The following is a 25,409-nucleotide window of genomic DNA, read 5'->3' on the forward strand; positions in this document are numbered from 1 at the left end:
GATGAAACATTGCGCTCCAGGAAGCCACTCAGGAGGATCAGAGAATGACATCTTCCGAGGAAGGAAGCATATAGGAGCGGATAACTGACTTCACCCTGTGTGGAGCTTCTTCAAAACGGGGCGTTGCCGTGTCGGAGTTTGGCATCGCGGGGTAGCAAATTTTGGGGCGGCCCCGATCGCTTCCGATGACATATAATTTCAGCAGAGCCTTGCGGGTGGCCAGATGTGCTGATGTGTGCAATAAATAGAGCTCCCCGTCCGAAGGGAGGATCCCGAGTGCATCGGAAGCACCACCGCCACGGCAAGTGTTCCGTTCCCGGGTGGTCATGGCGTAAATTTTTATCATCCTCAACCGATCTCTGGCAAAAAAACGAGGGGGCCAGGGTTCGCATGATCGTTCGATCCGACCAGACGACTGAGCTTCCCTTCCTAGAGCGAACGAACGGCAAAGCGTGGAGACTCAAAATATATGCCTTCCGGCTTCCTGTATTCATTCTTGGCTGGTTCCTGCAGACGTTCGGGATGTCTGTGCGGTCTGTTCCTTCCCATCTGCCGACCCACCGGCGAGCTCGGAAGCAAAGGTCCAGCGGCGTTTGATGGCGCGGTGGATCAGTACTGAAGAGCATGACGGTGGCACCGAAGACGTCGGCACAGACTGCAGAAGTCTACATTACGTCCTGCACGGTCATCCCCTAGACTGACGCGGCGATCCGCGTCATTAGATAACATGCGTTTCGCTTGTTCTACGCGCACTGTTTTATTGCGAATCGTCTTCCCAAGGTAATCGCGTCCGATCTTCCTGATGAGCTTCGATCGTAAACGGGTTCGATTGATGGTTCGAATCTCGTTCGCATCTCCGAGCCCTTGATCTAGCGGGGGGGACTCCGAGCGGGTTTGGCGTCAGCTACCGGTTGTTCTCTCCTTTTCCGTGCTCCAGCACGACAACTACGGCATGGAACCACTACCGCTTGGCGGACAACCGTTTTCCCACAGGCAAAAACATGAGCTTACATATTTATAAGCCTGGCAAAATATGTTGCGCCCGTTCCCGCAACAAACCCAACACAACAGTGCACATCTTCTCCCTTCCCTTATGTTCTCTTCTCTCATCGCCCGACGAACGATTCCAATGTTTAATCTAATTAATTGACTACTTGGTCGCATAAGAGAAAAAGGTGGTACGCATAGGAAGACCAGGAACTCGTACAAAATGATGATTTATAGCATTTTAATGTCCCGGAGGAGTTTGTCAGTCGTCGGTGCGTTTTGTCTCGAACATAGGGGGAACAGCCGTTTTATTTGTGGTGAACCTCCAGAGTTAAGGTACCTTTTAAGAAACACTCCGAAGTTAAGAAAAACGAGGCATTGAGCTAGCTTTGGGGTTGCTTAAATGAATTGCCTGAAGTCGCAATGGAGTACAACGCAGCAGGAGGGCGGAACTCCCAACCGGAGGTCCATTTGGAGTTTTAACACTTGCCAACACAGCCCGATCAGGCCTATCGACAGCCCGGAATCAGCGGGGAGGAGCCGACCGGTTAAGAAGGCTCCCGGCGAGCCAGAGGTCGTTGAAATGGTGAACAGGCTCGCGCCCGAATCGTGTGCCGGAGCCCGGGACCACCCAGCATCACAACGATCCGTTTTGCGCCGCGGTCCGAAGCGAATGAACAAATTGCCCCGGAACGCACCGGGGCGCAAATCAACGAGTTCAGTAATCGATCGGTCGATTGCGATGGCCGGCATGGAATGGGTTGTTTTTTTTCCCCGGCGATGCGGTACTTCCACAAATCAGAGCCCGATCGAATGGGAAATGCCGCAGACTAGTTCGCGCGCGCTCACACTTCGGCTCGAACGCAGGTTGTTAACTCGGCGGGAGGTGCGCTACCGACTGCGACATGGAACGGGTTGTCGGCAGCTGGAGCTTCCGGTTTGTGGCCGCAGATTCGCCACAGCCAGAGCTCTTTGGGGCGGGATTTATTGGCGTCACAATGCAGGAAGTCCCGTCTCGGGATGAGTGCCAAAAATCTAATTCTAACTACTTCCAGCTCGATCGGGAATCTCTTTGATGTTCCTACTCCAACTTCCAGTGGATGACTCAATGGAACGGGACTTGAGATTAATGAACAATACTCACGAAAGACATCTTCAAAAGAACCTAGTTCGGAGAAATTAGACAAAAATAGAGTTTGATTTCAGTTAACGCCTCAAGGTAAAGGTCCTCTGGTAAGTTCAACGGTGTACTCCCCAATCTCCGGACTATAATTATCAACAAAGTCAATTAAACGGGGTTCACAGTAAAATCAAAAGGCTACATTTGACCCATTCGTTCCATCTTTCCTATTCAAATGTTAATAACACACAGTTCGTGCGGTGGCTTTAGGCAAACACGGACGTAAATCAAAATGATCGCGTGTCCAACTCTTTGAGCACGTCGGTAGTCAACCGTAGGCTTCAATTTTCCGTCATGAATAGATCGACGAGTAGAGAAGTTCGTTTGTTTGTGCTTCAGCTCCGGGAGGAGGAAATAATTTGACTCGTGTTTTGGGATTGATCCATTGAAGCGGATGCCTCCTCTTGGGCCGGATGTGGACCGGTGGATGTGTCATTGGGAACGAAACAGAACGGACGGTTTCGTAATGCATGCCGAACAACGGCACGGAATGTACTCAATTACGATCGAGTGCGGTTTCGTCAGATAAAACCACACATTAACATCTCTCCGAAAGCACGAACCGAATCCCAAATAGTCCCAAGAAGTGATGGATGGTGGGACATCGGCTTCGTCGACGGTGGTCCATCCATCGATCGTCCGTCGAGAAAGGCCTAAGGCACGAGCCGAGGCCGCAAAGTCGGTCGTGATGTCCGAATTACATATCGGTTATCACACAAGTGGCCTATGAATATTTATTAGAGCCCTGTCACTCCCGGGGCGGATCCGATGTCACCCGCGTTCCGGTTTGATTTACGGTTGCGGACTCCGCAACCGCCAATCGACGACGATGACGACGGTCCCGCCGGTGCCACCGATCACCGATGAAGTTGTGGTGTTGCATTTCGACAGCTCGCACCCGGAGAAGGGCCGGGACGGAAGTGACGAACCCCCCGTGATTTGCCCACGGGATTTGCATACAATGTGCATCGGGCAGAACCACGATTCGTTTTATTTTTCCCTCCGGAGTTTCCCGACTTGATGGACAGGTGGAACTAGCGCTTGTCAGCAGCATAATGCCGGCCGAGAACACTCATTTCAGCTACTGACCCGAAGCCGAGGGTTGTTAATGAAGATGTCAACGATGCCCGATCGATGGGATGAATGTCACCGAAGGTAAATTACAACTTCCCAACGCGACGCTTGTTCCGGTAGCAAGCCCTCGTTATGCCTCATAACTCCAATTAGTCCACCTGCGTCAACTTTCAATTACTCCGAGCTGATCCATCGAGGAGAAAACTCCCACCTTGACCACCGATTGTCACCGATATCCCGGGCAGTCCTTCCGGTAGGGCAGGTGACGCCCAGGACATCTGTGAGTCCCAAGTGGAAAGTCGCAGAAAACATGACTTACATGACACAGAAGGGAAAATTATTTCCAAACCAAACCAACTCCTCCGATCGATCGCGTACGATATCGAGCGCAATGTATAATTCAATTAAAATTCTCGGCTACATTTCGAACAAATTATTCTCCGCACTTTGCCCGGCGGACCGGAACGCCAAACAAGATGGCCAGATATCGAGTACCAACCAACCAAACCGAGGTGAAGAAAAAGATGGAGATGGAAACAATAAAAAAAACCTTCCAAAACCGCAGAAAACAGACGAAACCATCGCCCCTCCGAACGCCGACGAAAGCTAAATGGACGTAAGGTGTGAATAAATTACCATTAACAATCGGGTACTTGAAGGCATTATTCTCACATTTTGCCCCCGCCTTTCCCGGTCAGGTGGCTTTCGCACTTCCCTTTTTGTTGTGCCATTTCGTTCGTTCGATCTGTTGCTTCGTTCTTTTCGGGCATCAGATATCCCTTCGAGCCGAATGTAACGTAACGAGCCGAAAATGTATCGATTGCCATCTAATTAATTGTGTTATAATTTTTCAATTGAAGTGTACAATTACTTGGACTCCTCCTGGTTTTTGGGGGTGGTCTTGTGCTTCGGGGGAAAACGTTTCATACTCTTAAGCTTTCAACTTACAGGGATTTTCAAATGGTATCATAACAGTAGCAGCATTTATTCCAACTGCAGCACACGATATTCCAATAGCATCAGTTGATTTTATAAAGCGATCATGTTTATTATAACTGTGTCAGTTGAAATCAGAGTCGTAGCAGTTGATATTATAATCATCCTGGTACAGCAGCTTGAGCGAAATACGCAACTGGCGAGTGTAAACGTGTATCGCACGAATGACAGCCCAAGATTGATCTACATATCAGGTGGGTTCATAATGAATGAAGGATCTTCGATTTCATTGAAACGAACTGCTCACAAAAATAAATTAAAAAAAGACATGCAGTTCACATGAAAATTAATCAGCACTGCTTGTTTGAAAATTCCTTTCGTTTTCTAATGAAATTAAAGCGATTCATGCGAGATGAACTCACCTGATATGTTGAACTACCTTGGAGTCTCATTCGTGCGATATTCGTTTATATTTGCTAGTTACGTACATCGCTCGACCTGCCATACCAACTTTCAAATCAACTGCTACGATTCTGATTTCAACTGACCCAGTGTAATAAATATGATCGCGTTATAAAATCAACTGGTGCTGTTGGAATATCATGTGCTGCAGTTGGAATAAATACTGCTACAGATATGATATCATCTAAAAAACCCTGTAAATTGATCGTAGCGTTCGATGCTCGAAAACCTAATTCCATCGAGTGAGTTGAACCATTTACTATCCGCTAAGCGACGAACCCGAACCCAAACGATGGAGACAATGACCGAAAGGACCCCGAGGGCCACCGGTCGATAGCGACGTGCCATAAACGATGCTAATGAGGCGAGGTAAAAGTGACAGTTTTCGGTCGACAAAGTAGCACACCGGTCAACACGGAACAGGTTTATTTATCAGCCCCTCTAGTGAGTGTGGTACCATCTGGCATCAAATGGAGCTCCACCGTGGATCCTTCCGGGAAGATAGACGCGCCGGGAATGATGGACACGCCGAACTCGCCGACCAGTGGGGCAGAATGGAAGCAAATTATGACGGCGGCATCGACTTCGAAGGAAACCAATCATACGCGTCGATCGCAATTCGCGTTGGAAAAGGGAAGGGAACAAGGCAGCTGGATCTGTAAGGCCAGGACATCCGAATTGCTTGTTACACATATTTCCCTCCTTGCTTTCAGCGCTTTCGCAAAACTCTTCCTGAACATCTGGACAGGGGGGGGTTTGGCACATCGAGACACGGTGTTTAAGACCCCGAATCGAACTCCTTAAGGATCCGCAAACGAACCGCTCTTCGATATGCTAATTAGTGTCGGTTTTTTTCTCTCTGTCTTAGGCTACACTTATCGCAACACGTTGATCTGATCGTCGACCGGTTGCCGAAAACGGTTATCATGCAAAACAAACAAACGTGTGCCCTGCCTACCGTCCGTAGACAAAGTGCAGAAATTTGGTTAACCTTTCATCCTTCTGTTTGTTTGTTTGCGTTGTTGGAAGTAAAGGCGCTCCACTGGATCGAGCGGTGCAGGCTGTTAATTATCCCCGAAACCGAGCGTCCCGACGCGTTGTAAAACAAACCAAATAAATCCAACCATTAGGGTATCGATTTCGAATTGGCCGGGAAGCGTTTCGCGCGATCGCGATGCAAATTAGCGTTTGCGCCAGCGTAAGCCGGAGAAAAACAGTGACTCCACGGTCTAGCCGAAGGCAATCGGGACAACCCTCGAAACCCCCCTGATCCGCACGGTGGATTAGCGAGAAAACGGGGATGGAGCTGTCCGAAAATGATGGTTATTTTCCGGCGACCTCGTGCCTGGTGGTGGCTTTTTTTTCTTTCTAGCCGACAGTTATAATTTCCCAAAAATGCTTCGATCCGCTCGCGGCAGCCGTCGAGTTTACGTTTGTTTTGGCGTTTTTTTTGTGTTGTTTATTACCCTATATCGGAAGAGCAAGGTGAAATGACGATCGGAGCCAGCATCAAGTGTTTACAACGTGTCATTAAATAGCGCACCGTGCGCTCGTTAATGATAGTGATGTTAGTTTTCCCCCGTGCCGAACAGTCGATTTTCGCCCAATCGGTTCCTTTTACAACCCGACCGCGACTATATTCATTCAGCAGTCATAAATCGTGTTCACATGTGTTGTTGCTGCATAAATATAACCCGGAGAGCAAATAACCCGCTAAAGAGGTTGAAACTGATTTGCATAAACCATTTCGTAACGAAAGTAGATATGAAAAACACAACTTTAACAACCTCCGGGCAAGGTTTTCTACAGTGGATTAATGTTTATCGTCTCGCGCTACCACAAATCACACATCCAGCATCCACCTTCCTGCTTATCATCGTGTTTCGATCAACATTATGGCAATGCAAAAAACGTTCGTTAAACTTGCTGAAAAACAAACACATCATCCGCCAACCTCGAGCACAACAATTGTAAGTAATTTAAAATCGATTACGATCACCGAGCGACACACAGCGAGCGTGGTGACGATCAAATCCGTCACGGGAGAAACCGGGAGGAACTCCCAAGGGGTGGTGGAAATCGCTGTGAAAACCCTAAGCTCACCGTGGAAAACAATTAACAAAACCGGCAACTAAAACGCCACCCCACAGAAGGCGCGGAAATTGGATAACGCCTTGGTTTGAAAACTGCTTTTGCATAAATTTTAGATTATCTTCCAGCGTTCACAACGGGCGACCTTTGATGGGTCTCCGGTTTATGCAAAACACACACGCTGACCTACTGCGGCGCAATGTCATTCGAATGCTACGAAAAATGCATCCATTTGGGAGCAAGAGCGCACACACACACACACCCCTCTTATTTGTCGCCTTCTAATAATTCCTTCCGATTCGGTTCCGAAGCTCATTTGCACCGAAATGTTTGTCACGAGAAGCAATTTCTCCTTAATTTTCCTTTCCTCCGTTAAGCAAGGCACGCAACCAGCTCTGGCTATTTGTTTGGGGTCAATTGTTTGACCACCGATTTAACCAACCATTGCGTGTGTGTGTGTGTGTGTGTGTGTTGTGTTAAGTGTGACTTTAGCAAACCGGTGCAGAAACAATTCCATTCGGTTCATGCATAAAACATCAACTATGTTGCACGCTCTGGCCGTGCGACGGGGAGGGGGGGGAGGGAAACTCGAGGTACCCATGCTCCCGATTGCAGTCCGGTTGTTGCAAGCTGCAGTTGCACTTCATTCAGCCGAGCATGACGGGTCCAACTCGGTGCTTGGACTATGGGAACCCAACGTCATCGTTCGCGTTCATTCATCGAAAAGCAACCCCGTGAAGGAAAGCGGGGTGGAAGAGAGTGGACGTTTGGGGGTCTTTGTTTGAGGAATTGAATCGGAAATGCACACCCTTGGCCATCCAGAACCCCGTCCCCAAGCACGCTGCACCCTCGCTTCGTTCCTTAAGACCTCCGCACAATCCGCGAACACTGCATTGCATATGAAGAAGAAGTGCATGTTTACCAGTTGTCTACAAATCGACAGTACAAAACGGTTAACCCTCCACTTCCCTTGCCCCCCTCCCACTCCCTCCCAAGACACTGGCGTGGCGTGTGTGCACCATTTGAACAAAGGGTTCCTGCCCTCTTCACCCTCGGAAGTCTTTCGTTCTCAGTTCTCGCACCACGTGGCAAATATGTATGTATGTGGTTGGTGCGTGGCCGCTGCATAAGTGTGTTTAATTTAGGAAATTAATGTTGTACGTAAATATTTACTTATGCATACATTTTCACGGCTGGCACGAATGCACATACACACCTCACAGGAGCTTTTCCGGATTGAAAGGTTGAGGCGTGTCGTTCCTAATTGCAGTGAAATGTATGATGAGCCATATTAATGCTGCAGCATTGTGGAGCAGAACAAGCTGCCATCGAGATCGTGTAATCGCGATAAGATTTATTGCGCCAGATAAACACCGGCGGCGTGATCTCCGGCAGGAAATGGAACAGTTGTCGGATGAGTCCTGCACAATAATTATTGATGCTTTCAATAATTACCAACGCAAAGCAGTGTTTGTTCTTAATGTCGCTCTCATACCCCGTTATTAGTCATTTAATTATAAACATTGGAAAACTAATTTCACACCATTTGGATTAGCATAAACATTGGGTTGCGCAGTTGATGGCCACTCTCAAACGAACGTTTTCCACTTCGTCAATCGGAGAAGTTGGACCATTTCTTTGCGATCCGAATCCAAAATTTGGTATTCTAATTCAATGGCAAAGTGTACATAAATCCAAACACGTAATAAAATTAGCAAAAGTCAAGTGCGGAGTCCAACGAGAGCAGGAAACCTCGGGTGAGCTTTCGAAGCGCGGAAAAGGAAATTCGGTCCGGTAATGGATTTCGGGGTGGAAATTATGCAAATCGCAAATGCCGGGTCTCATATACAACATTTTCGTTCCTTTCTTTCGGTCGCTATCGGTAACTCTTTCCAAATGGGGTTCTCGGTTCAACGAGCATTGCCGAAATTTTCCTCCCGGCGCTCGACCGGGAAGTCAGTTGTCCAGCCGAAATTCCGGTCTCCGGTTTCCCAAAACCGTCTGGCAAATAACATTATTACCGTAATAAATTAATAACGGAGCCCAAAAACCGGCAACGCAACCGGGTTGGTCGTGGAAAAAAAAAACCCCGTCGGGTAAACTATTCATACATCAGACTGTTTCCATCCACCCCCCCCCCCCCCCCCCCGCTTCCCCTCCTTTCCCGGGGAGGGGAAGCCTCATAAAAGTCACACTCCCGAATATTGGAACTGTGGGGGATGTTTCCGTTTCGGCTTTCGATGGTTGCGACGGTAGGATGGACCGGGTAATGATGGGTTTTATTCGGTCACAATGCTTCTGCTCTTCCCACCCGTTTTTTGACCCCCTTTCCCCCCTCCTGCCTAGGCGTTGTTGCTTTGCCTAACGCCAACGTCTCACAATAAAATATTTCTATTTACTTAGATATCAAGAGTGCACGAAGGGCGAATAAGTTTCGTTTGAAGATTGTCGGCACACGCGGGATGAAAGTGGGAAGAAAAGAAAAGAATTGGAAAGAAAGTACCACACCGGTGGTGGAGGAAAACCCAACTGACCGCCCGAAATGGGCCGTTCACTTTAAACACTATAATTTGAGCCGTTCTGCATTACCGATCCTTTTCAGCTCTCCACTCAGGTTGGAAAGGATGCTTCCCCCCTTTGCCCGTATTTTTGAGGGCCTTTCGAAAGACTTATGACGATAATGAAGAGTTATTATCGAGTATGGGCTTTTTTTAAATAAATATTTTTCGAGAAAAAAAACTGAAGCTGCATGCGGACGAACCGAAACGCGAACAACATCCCGACGATGTTTCGTGACGTTTACAACACGGCGGTTGGGTGGACGAATGTGTCAATTGAGTCTGACTGCGTTGATCGTGAAGAACACTCACCTAGGAGCTTGGAGACGGCACCCTGCTGGGTGAGCATATGCTGCGCTAGGTCGTAGCCTCGCAGGCCGAACCGGGACAGCTCCAGGAGTCGATGCTGGGACACCAGGCCGGCCAGGGCGTGCGCATTCGCCGTCCCGGCCGCCCCGGCCGCTGCAGCTGCTGCCGCCGCCCCGAACAGATTGGTGGTGGGCTGCACGGAGCCGGGCGAGGGCAGGTTGGGAGAGAGGCCCACTGAAAGGAGAGAGCGAAAACAAACAAAAAAATGCAAATCATTAACAAGCCGAGTCTCGAAATGGTATTTAACGTAATTGTCACAATTAGAGTAATTAAATTTTTTGTCTTGGAGAACAAAACTGTTTTAAATACAAATTAATGAAACGTGTTTGCTTCGGCAATTCGACAGGAAACAATACAATACAGGGTTTCGAACCATATAATGGAATGTTTCAATAGGTAGAGAGAACAATTCAAATGCATAGGGAATATTATCAATCGGTTGAGAGAACGTTGCAATCATATAGGGGAATGTGTCAGACAGCCTGGGGAATCGTGCAAATCTACCAGGGAGCTTTGCAACCGGTTAGGGGAGCGAGCTGCTAACTTTACAAAACTAATCGTTATTATGCCAAGGGATGGTGTAACTTTGGATAATTAAATATTTCAAAATCGTATAAGTTGTTTTCAACTAAAATACAACAATAATATTCCCCGATTTTTCAGCTTTTTCTCGACTTCTTACGAACGGTTTGGTCAAACAATCGATCCGCTGAGGTAAACGTAAAGTGACAAGTCAATTTATTGAGGTTCTCCACGTTTATCGTACCAAACTCGTTGCTTGACAAACGATTGTAAAATAGTTGATGCAAAAATCGAAAATAAAAATTTTAATAAAATTAATAGACGAGTAAAAATACACAGTAATTCATTTACTTTTCTTCCGTGAGGTTGACGTCTTGCTCCCCTAACCGGTTGAAAAGCTCCCCGGTAAGTTTGCACTATTCCCCTAGCTGTCTGACACATTCCTCTATATGATTGCAAAGTTCTCTAAACTGGTTGAAAATATCCCCTATGCTTTTAAAATGTTCTCTCTACCTATTGAAACATTCCATTATATGGATCGAAACCCTGTAATACAACAACGCAATCGACAAAGGATACAACTTGAAATGTTCCGTGTTCCGAAACAACGTTTCTCTGTATTATAATGATAATTTAACTTCATTATGGAGTGACTTCTGCGAATCGGTCGACACGCGCTATTGTTCAATTTTTAAACTATATTTGATACGACCGATCAATCATCAGTTGAATATGTATTAGAACGTTGGAAAACGGATTCCGAAGCAACGACAAGCTGCCCTTTTTATCACACGCAGGGTCGTAACTTTGAACAACTGTTTCTTTCGTCGAACAACCATCAAACACGAGGAAAAACACACACACACACACAAAATGCTTCATAAATACAGTGCAGGGCTTAAAATGCACCCGCCTTTCACCCCCCTCCCCTCACCACATTTGACACAAAGTGGTGGGCACTTTTTACGCGAATGACATGACCGTCGGCACGAAATCGAACACCTTTGCCAAGTGTCACCGTATGGCGCCGCTTCAGCAAACGAACGATTCCACTCCGGTGCGTTACAAAAAAAAGGACGGGGTTTTCCTACCCACAAGAAGGCGGCATGGGGCTGTTGAAAACAATAGAATCGTATATATCCTTGCCGGTAGCAAAGAGGCAACCGAAGCCGCCGCCGCGCCAAAGGGACGTGTAAAAATGAACAACTTTGGATTGGTTTTGAACAAACGTCGCCTTGGGAGGAATCTGGTGGAACTAGGAAGGGTTGAGGTAGGGGGTCGAAGACGCATCGTTTGAATTTTATAAACTGAATAACAAACCACAGTTCCCGCACTCCAACCCCGCTCCTTTTCCACTGGATGAAGACGTGTCCCGACAACTTCTTGGCAGACAGAACAACTTCTTTGTCAACCGAAGCGAGTAAGAAGGGTCCTCGGGAGGAGGGTGAAAAGTGCAAGCTCAAACACAGAAGTCCGCTCGACTGGGCAATGTCAAAAATTTATTACAACCAAGGGCAAAAGTCCTCCGCAAGTTGGGTTTTTTGCTAACATACCTTCCCTTTTCACGTTGCCTTTCGCATTTCTATACCCCAAAACAAGTGCCTAAGTTGTCCGAGCTCGAGTTCGCGAGGGGCCCTTTGCCCGAAACAGAGACATTTGCGAGAAGCGAGCATGAATGAATCTCGGCCGGGAAGCGAAGGCAAACTTCCAACCTAAAACGGAACCGTGCAGAATTTATGCTTCCTCTCTGGTTCCAACATAAGCTAGCGGATGGAAGGGCATAAAGAGCGGCTTGCGAGGGGATTCTCGCACACATCAATGGACCGTTTTCCCTGGCGCTGACCAATAAAATACGCTCCGCATCGATGGGGCAATCCATAATCGAGGCAAACGGGAAACGCAATCCGGGAGCAAATAAACTCGTTGCTACCGGATGAACCGAGGAAACCCTGGGATGAGGGGGGGATGCGGGGGGTGAAATGTGGTTCCTGCCGACTTTCCTCGTTCGGGGCGGCATTTCGATTCCCACCGATACCACCGCGGCCCGTGGGGATCGAGCAGGATTGATCGAGTACAATTGTTTTAATATTTATATTTGTATAATATTTTTATTAAATTTATTGACAACTGAATGAACAATCATGGCTCGGTGGCGGGCAGTCCTTCTTTGGGCTACCGTTTGGCTGCCCGTAGGACGCTCAAGGGGAGCAGGGATTACTGTTGTCTTCAAAGAATCGACCATTTAGTCGACGCCATCCGAACCGGGACGCAGGGACGAAATGGAGATTATTTATATTTATTAGAAGACGATCGATGATCGGTCTTCTTTCCACACGGAAGGGGTAGGAAACCGGGCACGGTGAGGTACTTCGTCGCGTATCCGTTGCCTATAAAAAAAAACCCTCAGTGTCAAGCCGCTGTCGCCGAAGGAACGCTGCGTGCGGACATCTTCATTACGAAATTGCCGAGAAAACGCTTTTGGGCAATTGGGCGAACACAGGAAGCACCCTTAACGAGATCGTAGAGGAGGCAGCAGGAGGGGGTCGGTGGAGTGGACGCGATGTTTTGAATTGTAAATCATCGCCGGTTGGAAACCTTGCTGCAAACAGCTTGCTTTGCCGGATCGCGGATTCGTCGTCGGACGAGATCAAACGAGATAATGCACTTTTTTCTGCATTGCTTGCATTGCACTCGCGCTGCACATGCGCTTCCCCTGTGAAGGTAATGGAAAAGCGGGGTAAAAAGCGCATAATTGATCACCGCGGAAAGGCGCACATTTGCATCCGGTTTGCGTGCGGCGACAGGAAGTTCTAATTTTTCGTATCATTAAAAACTCCGGGGCGAAAATAATGAGATCGAAAATGGCTCCCGGATTGAATTCGATTATTTCAAATACTTTTATGATTTAGAGAGGAAAAGAATATTTATTTTGCAAACAACAAGAACAACAAGCCGTTATTGATCTCTTTATTACTCTACATCGAAAGGGTTGTGTCACTCGTGGCTTAAGCTCACGTTTCTAGGTCAAACTTTGCGAAGTTGTCTTCGGTCATCCGGTCGTAAAGTGAACGCAAAAGGGTGCACCATGTCACGAGACACAATTCCGAGAAACATCCTTACAACTGTTGCCCTTTGTGTCGCACAAAAAGGAGGAGGAGGGGGGTTGAAAAGGCTACACACATCGGCGCTGTGGTTTGTGTGGTTTATTTTTGGAACGAAAAAATTCAAAGAAGGAACCAACAACAGAGCGAATCAAAGCATAAGCAACCCAATATGATCGATTCAGGGGAAAACTAACACGAATTGGGTGAAATATTAAACTTTGTGAGGGCATGCATGAGAAAGATGTTTCAAAACAGCTCTATTTAAAAATGGTTTCCTTTTCGTCGATGATGATAACTTACTTTCGTAAATGGAATCATCGTTCACCGATGCTTCCGATTCGTGCGGCTTTCAGTCGGTTGTTTCGCCCATATTCTTTAAGCCCACGTCCGTTACCCCCCACCTTCGGTCGCACCTCAGCCGTCGGAAGTGTTGGGGATTTCCCGCCCGATTTTCTTTTCGCTTCACAGTTCTTCTCCTAAATCGTTATCGATTAAATGATTTTCACACCTCACGTGGAGCGCTCAACCAAACGTCGACCGATATTGGCTTCCCCCGGGGCAACCCAAACACACACACACACACACACACATACACATACACATACTCATCGGTAGCACTGTTGGGATTTCCCGACCGAGTCAGCCGGTAACGCTTTTCTGTGCGCCGCTTTTCCTTCGCGGCTTATTTGCGATAAAATGGTAAACTATCGTTTACACATTCGGAATCGACGGGGTCCGGGGCCTTTTTCAATATGGCTGGAAAAATGTGGGCTGAGGCCAGGGTTACCCAACACAGCATGATTGATGATGGTACGCGATGGTTCGGTTCAGTTCTTTAATTTTCATTCGTCTAATCGACATTTTACCGCACGAGCAGGCGCGTCCTTGCAACGCCGATAGGGCGAGCACTAAATGAGCATGCAATATGTAAGAGCATCGGCCATGTTTTCTATGTAGCACCCGGAATTTACTACTCGTTGAATGATTGATGGTAAACGAGCACAATCGAAAGCAATTTTCGCAGCGCGCATGATTTATCACGATTTTATAAAGGGGTTTTTATTCGATGGGAAATATTAAATATTTTAATATAGCATACAAGATTACCCTTGCATTGTTTATGGACACTCTAATTTTCCTCGTTGACTCTTCTCTTGCCCTTCCTTCGACGTTAAAGGCGTTTTAAACGATTGCAACTTTCACTTAACAACAACTGTCAAACACTTATTTCATTCAAGTGAATGAGACTAAACGTGAAATACGCGAACAATTTGAGTTGCGCAACTAAAATTTACTTAACGTACACAGCAATGACATTTGCTTGACAGCCCGTGCAACTGACAGCTTTAGAAGGCGTCAACAGTATAAAACCATTTGAAATGATCGTTAAACGAAATAAACAAAGTCGTTTTATACGATTTAAGATCACTTGCATGATTCACAACGCTAAATGGGTATTATTAGTAATTTTAGAGATGACATAATACAGCTCATTTACAATTCTACACAGTTTGTTTACTGACTCATCATTGCCGGTTGACAGTTAGCGTTACGGAAGTGAGTCGTGTAAACGCGTGAACCCGTTCAGAAACTTTCCACTGAAATGAAGACGACCGAAAGTTTCTGCTGCATGAAAGTTGCTGTCATTTATCTGCACCTTTACTTTCGATTTTCCTTTACGAAAATAAACACAACCACCGTTGCCGCAATTTACTAACTAGATTTTCCCTTCCGAGCCTACTTTGCCTAATGGTTGCATCGAGTTTTTCCGTTCGTTCGCACCACATTTCCAAGAAATCCCACCCTTGGGAAGGTGTGGGAAGGTGTTTACGACTTTTCTAGGAAGAAGAAAAGCGCGGTTGTCGTCGGACATCAAATAGGATTACATCGAAAACCGAATGCACACAGCGCGTGTTTAATTTGAAGCTCGAACCCGTTTAGCGCGGAAACAGTGGGCAAAATACGGGGTTGCTCTAATCGTTCGCTCTTCCTGATTCTGGCAACAAAGTAGAACGTCCAATTTTCTTTTACGTTTAAAAAAAAAGGGAGAAAATCGTGTGTTTTAAGGAAGGTTTGGAGGCTTCCTGCAAGCGCTCCAATCGACTCGTCAACCTTGTGAGAACGTTCCGTATGCGCAACGGACCGTTTCCGTCCTCGAGACGTGATCGCTCAACCTCGCTTTTTGCAGTGATTGTGATCCCATTTCGAAACCCATTCGCTTCATTCGCCTTACGTCCCGTCTGGATTCCCGTGCACTTTGCAATAATCGGACCCGAACGCCCGGCTCGCAAATAAACGTGCGCAACGTTAGGTTAATCGTATTTTAATTTATTTATAATAATTATGATGACTGCGCCGGCGATGCAACATCACGCCATGCGCTGGCATTTCCTCCTGCTCGCGGTCGCGGCCGCACACACAAAAACAAAAGCATCCCCCTCCCCCCGGTTGGGTCTTTGGGTGGGCGAAGCAGCGAGTCGTCATAAGAAGGGCAGCGCATAATTTGTGCTCACATTTCCTGGTGGTTTATTTTTCGTCCTCGCTCTCTGTTTCGCTGCATTACTTTCCGAGGGAATGTAGAAGAAAATTTAAGGGTTGATAAACAGATGGAGGGATGGTGGATTTAAATACCCGAACGAGAAAGAGAGAGAGAGGGAGACAAAAAGGGAAAAGATTCGATCAAAAAGTGCATACGCAAAACACGAACCCCCATCGAAGAAGCAGGCGACGAAGAAAATGCACAAATGCGGGGTTGACGCACAAGCTACATTTTTAATGCATTTGCAATGCATTCTTCCGTCGCTCCGTTCCTCGAAAGAGTTGTACGAGTGTGCGCAATTGCATCATGCTTAATGATGTGTGCGGCGGAGTTGTGGCCGCTGATGAATTGCGAGCCTTTTTTTGCGACGCGAACAGTCACTTTCAAATATGCTGACCAACGAGGCTTGGGGAAAGGGGTTGTCGGGGGGAACCCGATTAGACCCCATCGGAACGCACGTTCCGTTTCTCTCTCTCGAGAGGTGGAGAGAGAAGGAAAAAAAGCAGACGATGGTGGTGGAAAGAAATTGAAAGCGCGCCTACAGTTTGCCATTGGACAATGATTAACTTCATATTAAGCGCAACCGGGTGCGCAGGTCGAGTGCACGTCGGCGAAATTAGTGCCCTCGTTTTGCGTGCCCACCCCTTCCCCTTGGCGTCCCGCATACCGGGGGTACGCTTCGAATAATAACATGCATCCCCCAAGGGACGCCGAAAAACATACACCCGAGCCTAGCCATTTGAAGACGTTCGCCAAAGGAGGAAGGGGAAAAGGGCTGGAGGACGCGTCTAGTGATGGGTAAATTCGACAAAAAACCGGAACCGCTTCCGAATGACTCCACCAATATCGGAAGCAGCTCCGTAAGGCAAGTGCAGCACTTTGAGCTCGGAACTGTCCGGTGCCGGCTCCGGCTGCCGTCTACCAGCTCCGGACGGCTCTGGACAGCTCCGGACGGTTCCGGACAACTCCGGACGACTCCGGACGGTTCCGGACGGCTCCAGACAGTCCCGGACGGCTCCGGACGGTTCCAAACGACTCCGGACGACTCCGGACGGCTCCGGACGGCTCCGGACGGCTCCGGACGGCTCCGGACAATTCCAGACGACTCCGGACGGCTCTGGACGGCTCCAGACGGCTCCGGACAGTTCAAGACGGTTCCGGACGGCTACGGACGGCTCCGGACGGTTCCGGACGACTCCGGCCGGCTCCGGACAGTTCAAGACAGCTCCCGACGGCTCCGGACGTTCAAGACGGCTCCGGACAGTTCAAGACGGTTCCGGACGACTCCGGACGGCTCCGGTTTTACTAAGCCGGAATCGTAGCCGATTTAAAGATGCTCGGAAGCGGTTCTGGGTGATGGGTTCGGTTCCGAGAACCCATCACTAGACGCGATGGGACGCGGGGGACCAAACCAGTGCCAGGGTGACTTCTACCTGGAGTAATCTACCCATTATGGAAATTTCCAGGAATTTTCGAACCGAAACCGGAGAAGCTGGCCTCGAAAAAAAAACTGGACGCCAACCGTCGAGGATCGGAAAGTTGCCCTTTTTCCCAGCGACCGGATCGGTCGCTCCCACAACACTCCCACCCCACCCCTTCCGACCAAATGTTCGAATCACGGGAAACGCGAGCGGGACGTTTCGAACAAATCGAACCAATGAAGCCCATCATCTAAAGCCACACTAGTTTCCTTGTTTAGCTCAGTTTTTCCTTAAGGAAACCATTCTCCAAGCGCCGCACCACCAACACCACTACCCCCTCAGGCTCCTGAGCCCCTCGGGGGGGAAGTGTTTGAAATGTCGGGGCCGCGACGTGAAGATTGAGAATAATTTATGTTGCGCACGCAACTGAAATCGTTGCTCATGAGCAAGCGCGGGTAAAGTGCGAATGCGAGGCAATCGGCGAGGCATCGGCTTCAGGAATGAGCCTCCGGGGAGTTCCGGCTCGGCTCTTGCGCTCCCCCCAGGGAGGGTTTCGGTAATGTTGCATTTTTCCGCTTCCCAGGGTAGAGCGGTTTGTAGGAATGAAATGTTCCTACGCTCATTCCTGGAATATCGTTAATTACTTCACTAGAGCCTCCGAGAGAGCATCTCCCAAGGGATTGTTCGTAACAAATTCGAACTCGAAAACAACACATTTTTTTGGGTAAGACTTTCCTTAAATGATATTTTATGCAAATACAAACACAACGACTGAATCTACTTCGTCTATGAATTCGATTAGCAAACATTCCTGGCCGGGGAGATTGATTCCGAGCGTTCGCGGTTGGGTTCCACCGTTTGGAATTGGAATATTTTCTTGAGGAACGTGTTGGTCGTGTTCCGACAACGGGGCCTCAACAATCAAACGGTGCCACTCGATGCTCACTGGGAGTGCGACCATAAGTTGCGTTGTTTACAGCGCTTAGATAAATGTCGACACCGCGATGGTCGCCGCAGGTGTCAATGGAGAGTCTTTCCCGAACCCGGCCCGGTTTGGGAAATTTATGCTCAACACGCGGAAAAGAAAGGGGACGGCACCGTGGTGACACCTTATCATCACTTCATTCTGGGGTGCTTTTTATCACGGGCTTGGAAAATATTAAATTATTTCATGCTCGCGCGAAAGTGGGCGGCTCGTCAGGTTTGTCGCTTAGACGCCCGCGGTGTCACTGATTGGATGTCCTACCGGGCGATAATTAGTCATAATTTTCGGAGTCCCTTCCTCCGGTAACTCCTCGACGAAGCTGGGAGAAGCTGCGAAGCCGGTGGACATTCGTTTTGATAAGACGCTAATCGATTCGATCGCCATTTGGGTCGCGGGCTTCATTGAGGCAAACACTCACGACGGGGCCACAAAATGAAGATAAACGGAGTGGACGATGGACAACAGCGCGACGGCTTCATTCGGGGGGCATCTCGGCTCGGCTCGAAAGTATACGGTTTCAAAATCACCCGATTATCATCTCATTTTTTCCTTCGCACCCCCCTCCGTGTGGGAGAATGTTGTTCCCGGAGCGCCGGAAAAGGCACCCCGGACCGATCGAAGGAGCGGATTCTGTTCACGCTTCACTTGAACAACAAGCTGAGAACGCGATATGACAAAAACGGAATCTTCCAGACGGGGTGTTTTTTTCCTTCTTTCCCACTTGTTATCATCCTCTTCGATCTCTTTGGGTTACCTTTTTCCCGCATGGGGGTTGACGGATGGCGTTCGCCCGGTACTCACCACCGGCGGGTAATGTGACTAATTTGCTGTAAATTACATCATAAAGATCGTTATCGTCAAGTGTTGAATAATTTATGATAATATAAAATCCCGCTTGTGCAGGGTCCAAATGCCATGTACGACAACTCCGATAAAGTCATGTTTTTCCCGTTGCATTTGCATTGACGGCCCTTTCCCCCCACGTGGAAGGAAGGCATCAGCTCTCATGTGTGCGTGTATTTGTGTTTCTTTTTGTGTGCATTGTTGAGAAAATAAAAATTCTCTCCTTGCAAAACGCATGCTTCCAGTTAAACGTTGCCAACTTTTCGAGAAACAGCCCCCCAAAAACCCAGCTCCTGATTAATTTAAATACGATAAAGTTTTATTGTAATGAACCTGTTTAATTACATTTTGGAAGCAAATGTGTGTCCGCTCGCGTCAACTTTTCCTGGCCCCGCGCTGGATATCCTTTTTTGGGCAGGCCCCATTTAGTGACATTGATTGTTGCGCCGGGAGTCGAGACACGAAAGAGCCAACCCAGCAGATGTCTCTTTTTACACCGGTTACCGAACGGGAAAAATCTGCAGTGAATAAACATTCGATTGCAAGAGTGTTCGGGCAAGCGGCAGGAATGTGCATCGATTGTTCGCATCGCGGAAGATCGGTTCGGTCCGGGAGCATCATTAATTTGTTAGATCGTTTTTTTATAAAAACGTTCCCAGGAACATCGGGTTTGACGAGGACGAAACTTGGCTATCGCGAAATCGCAAAACCCATCTCTTCGCGGTGCAACTTCCCCCTCGTCCTTCTCCTCTTCTGGTGTGGCGCAGACGGACGGAATGTCTCCAACGGTGGCCAAAAACGGTGGCTCTTGTGCGCCGCACATTGTGGAAGGCAGCGCAGAGGTGGGGAAGTGTGGGCGCGGGACTGCCGGAATCCGATCCTGAATGTTCATCGAATCGATCGCGGTGCGCTTGAATGTTCGCGCAAGCAAAAGGAACGGAAGGCAACAAAAAAACAGAAGCAGACGCACACACACACGCACGCACACACCGCTGCTGGTGGTCGGCCGGTGGCGTCGGATTGTTAAATGGAGACCAACAAGCACAACCGTCACGTACCGCCCCGTACGTGTATGCGTATGTGTGTGGTTCACGCGTTATCAACTTCCTCGCATCAACAACAATCATGTCGCGTCATTATATCAATCAGAATATCAGACGCTCGGATGGCGTTCTGGTCGATGATTTTCTACCTCGCCGGCTTTTTTATTTTACCTCCTTCGACGATCGATCGGAAAGGAATCCTTCCGAAACACACACCGGGCCGGTTCGTCACTTACCCGCCCCGTTGAAGTCTTTTGTTTCGCTTGCAAGCAAATGATCACCGGAGACCGGTGAATATGCGCCGGAATGAGCTGCCGGTTGCTGTTTCTCGGTGCAAATTGCGCCCGAAGCGCCTTTCGGACGTGGCGCTTTTTCACGCCGATGTCGATGTAATCGTGTTTAAAGCACCTCACGCCTCAGCGAGAGAGCTATCTCCGGGCCGGATCGCGGGAATAAAACAAACAACGGCGCGCGAATCAATCACCGACGGGAGAACATGACAACCGAGTCACGGACACACGTTGTTCTGTACCCACCTCCCCTCACAGCATCCCCGACACCCCGAAAAAATAGAAGCACGTCCCGCGCACGGTGGCGCAAACTGGCGTGCAATCCATTGCAGGACGCTCGACCGACATTGACGCGGCGGTTATGATGGCTTACTCTTCAATTATGAAATTCCATATTTTCCATTTCCCAGGGCTTCCCGTTCCTGCTCCTCCTTCGGGGGAAGGGGGATGCAAACCGCCCATTTAGTGCCGCGGGAGAGGGTTCCGTACCGGTTCGGCCGCTAATAAGTCACTGGAACGTGTGAACATGCGCATGAAATGTAACACGATGCGTGACAAAGTGGGCTACGATTGTGAATGTTTTCCCCCCCAGAGCCACAGAGCCAGGCTTGGTGGATGTGGTTGCGCTGTAATCGCTGTTCCCTTAAAGATGGCGTCATCCGAACGTTCTCGCAGAAGATGCTCTGAAAATCTTTCTTATTAAATAGCTCTTTTTACACTACCATGCATATATAGTTATAGTTCTCGTCTTTAAGGCAAACAGTGTCGGTACGATTCTCGGAATACCTCAATCGGGACGCGCACCCGGTGTCAGGTTTCCGAATTCGCACCATTCGAAACCTCTTCGGTCGGTCGGATTGCGCGCGGGTTCCGCCTCGGGTGTTTGTTTTATTGGATTAAACGTCCCACTAATGAGCGTTTTCTATTACCGATTTTGCCGCTGCTAGAAGCGCTGGCAGTTCGGAAAAGCGTACCAAAATCGCACCCGGATGACTATCACCTACGTCGAGCTGTGTGTGTATGTGTACGTGGTGATGATTATACTGCGAAATCCCGTAAATCCTCACTTCAGCCAGCGATAAAGTCGCAATAATCAGATTAAGGCAGCTAAATTAGAGCCAACGGAGCAAGCGAGAGTCCAGGCAGAAGGCAATGAAATTGATCACAAGCTTGAAGCCGTCATGCAGAGTTGGAAAAAGATAGAAAAGGGGAATAAAATAAGGAAAACAGGGTCTAGAACTATGAAAATCTTTCACTTTGAAAAAGGCGTTACGTGCTGACCGGAGTGGAAGTGTGAAAATTCACAAAAAGGGCACCACCAAAATAAGAACTCACCCCGAAGAGATCTAAATATTCAAATCACACTCGGTATTGTGTTTCGTCGGCTCGTGCTAGACCACAATTGGTATTGTTGGTTCGATAGGTGTGAGTTCTGGATCAAGAAAAGTAGGCTAACAACAATCCAAATGAAGTATTTAGGTTGAGAAGCTAAAGGACATGCATTTCATTTCGTATCACGAAACAGAAGACCACACGGCGTACAACTATCAAAAAGTTGATGTTTCCCACCCGGCCAGGTGTGTTTCTAATCGGTCATGCTCCAGTTTTTCTCGCTCGCAAATCGATATGAGGCAAGAGTAAGATAGCTGATGAGAGGAAGAAAAACCATCTCACCTGAAGCCCATCGTGAGGGGCAAATATTATTTTCTTTTTCGTGCGTTTCTCTCTTTCGTGCAAAGACCACCAGCGAGAAAATTTCCAGGTCGTTTTTCCGTTTTTCTTTTTTCACTCGTCCCCTTTTCTCCACCCGTTCCGAAATGTCGCCCGCAGGGGGAGAGGAATGAAACTAGTCCCGCGATAGGCGATTCATAATTGCGCGCGGAAGCATGGCGATGAGCGCCATTTTGTTGGCCACCCCAATGATGATATCTATAACCTTTCGCCAGCACCACCACCATCACCACCACCACCACCACCAGCACGACGCCAGCACGGTTGGATCGATGGTAATTATTAGTCGAGTCGATTGGAAATTACTCGTTTCGGAATAACACGACTGCGAATTTCCCACCGAAGAAAAACCCTCCCCCTTCCCGATGCTGGTGGGTGTAATTAATTTGTCCCCACCACGTCTTCCCCTTCTACCCCCCCACCGGTGCTTTACCGAAACGTATACCGTAATTTGGAATCGTGTGGAACGACGTAAATCAATCATCGAGCCTCCAACTGGTGGCATTTCTCAAGCTCAAGGCGGGTTAGCTCTGTGCGACTTTTGGTGTTAAAAAACGCACACCACATTTCCTGCCCCCCCGGGAGGAGGAGGAGTAGGACCGCGCTTGATTGACACGAAGCTTCACTCCGCGAGGGGTCCCAACAATGGTGGAACAAATGTCGGAACGGAAGCACAAATTAGCCGGAGAAACAAAAGGACGCCCCACGGCATGGTTTCTTCCCATTTCCCATAGAGTTCCCGGTGGCCCGGTTGATGTATACCACTGGAGTTGAATTGACGTGCTGTTCACTAATTTAAAGGGGCACTTATCAAGGGCTTTTCCATGATGGAAGTGATCGATTGTATTGACGTAGGTGTTTCGATGTGCAAAAGCAGACTAAATTGGCATGGGAACGTCGACATGCTCGCAGTTTACTGCAAACCTTAACACTAGAATCCAATTTGGGGTCATTTTGACCCCAACAAAGTTTTCGATTTTATTATCTCGAAAACGGATGAATATTTTTACAAAAAAAATAAGGCCTTTCTTAAAATCCAAAACTACATCTAAAACAAAAATTTCAGATTTTTCTGTTCGAGATTTTTCTGTTCCGCCAACCAACTTCACTAGCCCTAGAATGCTTTTTAGGGTTCATTTTGACCCCTACTTGTAAAACAATATAACTTCACTATTTTTGAAAATGTTTCAAATACGTAAACTGTTACTTCTTATTATATTTGTTGACTATCTTTTTCATGATTTCGCTAGCTCGGTGTAAAGCAAAAACGGTGAGAAATTGAGTTTTTACAGCTTTTACTTATTCAAAATCGGTAATGTAAGTGCAGAAAAAAAGTGTACGCTAGAAAAATTGTATGTTGAGGGACATTTCAAAAATAAAATCATTTTTTTGCCATTACAAATGACGCCATAAATTGGCCTCAAAGATCGAAAATAACGCCAATTCCCATAGTAACGAAGGATTGAAATTCGATTCACATCGATCTTTTTTGGTTTACACCGAGTGATGTGTGTAATTGCTATGGTGAAGTGGTACATAAAAAAAATTTAAAACGCCAAAAGATAGTCAACAAATATACTAAAACGTTACAGTTAACGAATTTGAAAAACCTTCAAAAATAGTGAAGTTATAGCGTTTTCAAAACTGGGGTCAAAAAGACCCCTAAAAAGCATTCGGGCAAGTTTCCAAAGCAATATACTCTAGTGTTAACGAAAAGAACACGGTTGTGGGGGAATTTCTACGCGTGAAATGTAGCTCTATATGTGTTTTTAAATTAATGGGAGATTTGAAACAGAAATCTGTATAAAAAACGGGTCAAACTCTTCAGAAGATGAAAGCACAATGTGAAGCAGAACAACTGCAACCCGATGAAGTTCCGTTCCTGCCAAAGAGTGCACCCTTGTTTGTTTTGGGCATACCGTAATAAGCGCGTCCGATGTCATAAATCATAAGACTTTGGCAGACTGCACTTCAAGAAACCGGGTGCCTCGGTTTTAATGCTCAACATTTGGCGCATTCCGAACGACGTCTGCTTGGTGGCACCGGACGCGCTTTATCGACCACATTTTGGCCATTAGTTTTTTTGTGTGTGTGTCTCGCATCTCCAGTATGCGAAGGAATGTGTGCGCCGTTTGTTTGGTCTGGAATGGCAAAAATCAAAACTTGTAGTCCCGACGTTCGACTAGTCGGACAACACCCGAACCGGCACCGATATGGGAACGAACGGACGAGCTTTCCCATCGAATGTTGCCGTTATTATTAGCACTTGGAGCCAGGGCGGTTTTCCGTTCGGAGGGCTCCGGTGAGTTTCACGCCCGCCAGGAAGGCCCTTTCCGGTCGACGGCTGCGACCCACAATGGGTGACACATTAAATTCATTAACCCGTTTTCGCGCTCGCTGATCGCGTTCGCCAATTTTCTCACTCGATCGTCAGAGGCCCCGCGAGGGGGGAATGCGGGCGAATTAAAATTAATTTGAAATTAAAATTTTTCACAACTCCCTCCGAGGGCGAGTTGCCCTGCTGTTGCAGTTCGATGGATGGGTGTTTTTTTTCCATCTCTCAATGTTCGCTTCGTGTTCGAGTTCGATTCCGATGAAATTCGACGAGTTGGATGCGTCTGCGTTGGGCGCATAAGTGACGTGAAATTCAATTATATGATCGGTCCCGAGGTCTCCGAGTCGTCATCGTCATCGATTGTGGTTGTCAGGCCATTAACACTTCCTTCGGTGTGGAGTGGCGAGCACCCGGGGGGTGAACACTTCACACACCGGTATTTGGTGCTCCCATGGCATGGCATGGTTATGAGCGATGCTGTGAATTTTAAAATTGCCCCAAGCCCACCACAAGAACGACCGTGCGTTGTTAAGGATCCTTGTGCCGAAGGAATGACAAACTTCCTCAAAACGTTGCAAAAAGGCATCGCTTAATACTGCATCCATTCTTTATGCACATGTTTTGTTGCAAATTTTTTGATAAACATTTCTCACATTTCGTTCGACAAGTTTTGAATGAATGTTTTGAAATCATCCAAGGGCGCCTTTCCGTGGTCCCTTAGAAATTGAATAAACATGCTTTTTAATTATACTCCGGAATGGTAAAATTCTTAAATAACCAGAAGAGAGTTGAAACGCAATAGAAACCGTTGAAAATAGTTGAGCCTCTAAAAGGAAAAAGCTGAAGCGGAAAGTGTCCCTACAAGTAGGTAACACGATCGAACAATTACCCACCAAACGGCTCCATAAACTGCCCGACGACTTACTCCAGTCCCACGGA

General features: G+C 47.7%; 1 protein-coding gene across 1 annotated transcript in view; it reads right to left on the bottom strand.

The window, feature by feature from the left end:
• LOC131269761 (paired box protein Pax-6-like) overlaps positions 1 to 25,409 on the bottom strand; it is a 44,795-nt gene that overhangs the window by 17,193 nt on the left and 2,193 nt on the right. Inside the window, exon 2 of the mRNA XM_058272276.1 lies at positions 9,601 to 9,831. Coding sequence (XP_058128259.1) covers positions 9,601 to 9,831 — 231 coding nt within the window. The remainder of the gene's footprint in view (positions 1 to 9,600; positions 9,832 to 25,409) is intronic.

This window comes from Anopheles coustani, chromosome 3 (genome assembly GCF_943734705.1).
Source record: "Anopheles coustani chromosome 3, idAnoCousDA_361_x.2, whole genome shotgun sequence".
Taxonomy (NCBI): domain Eukaryota; kingdom Metazoa; phylum Arthropoda; class Insecta; order Diptera; family Culicidae; genus Anopheles; species Anopheles coustani.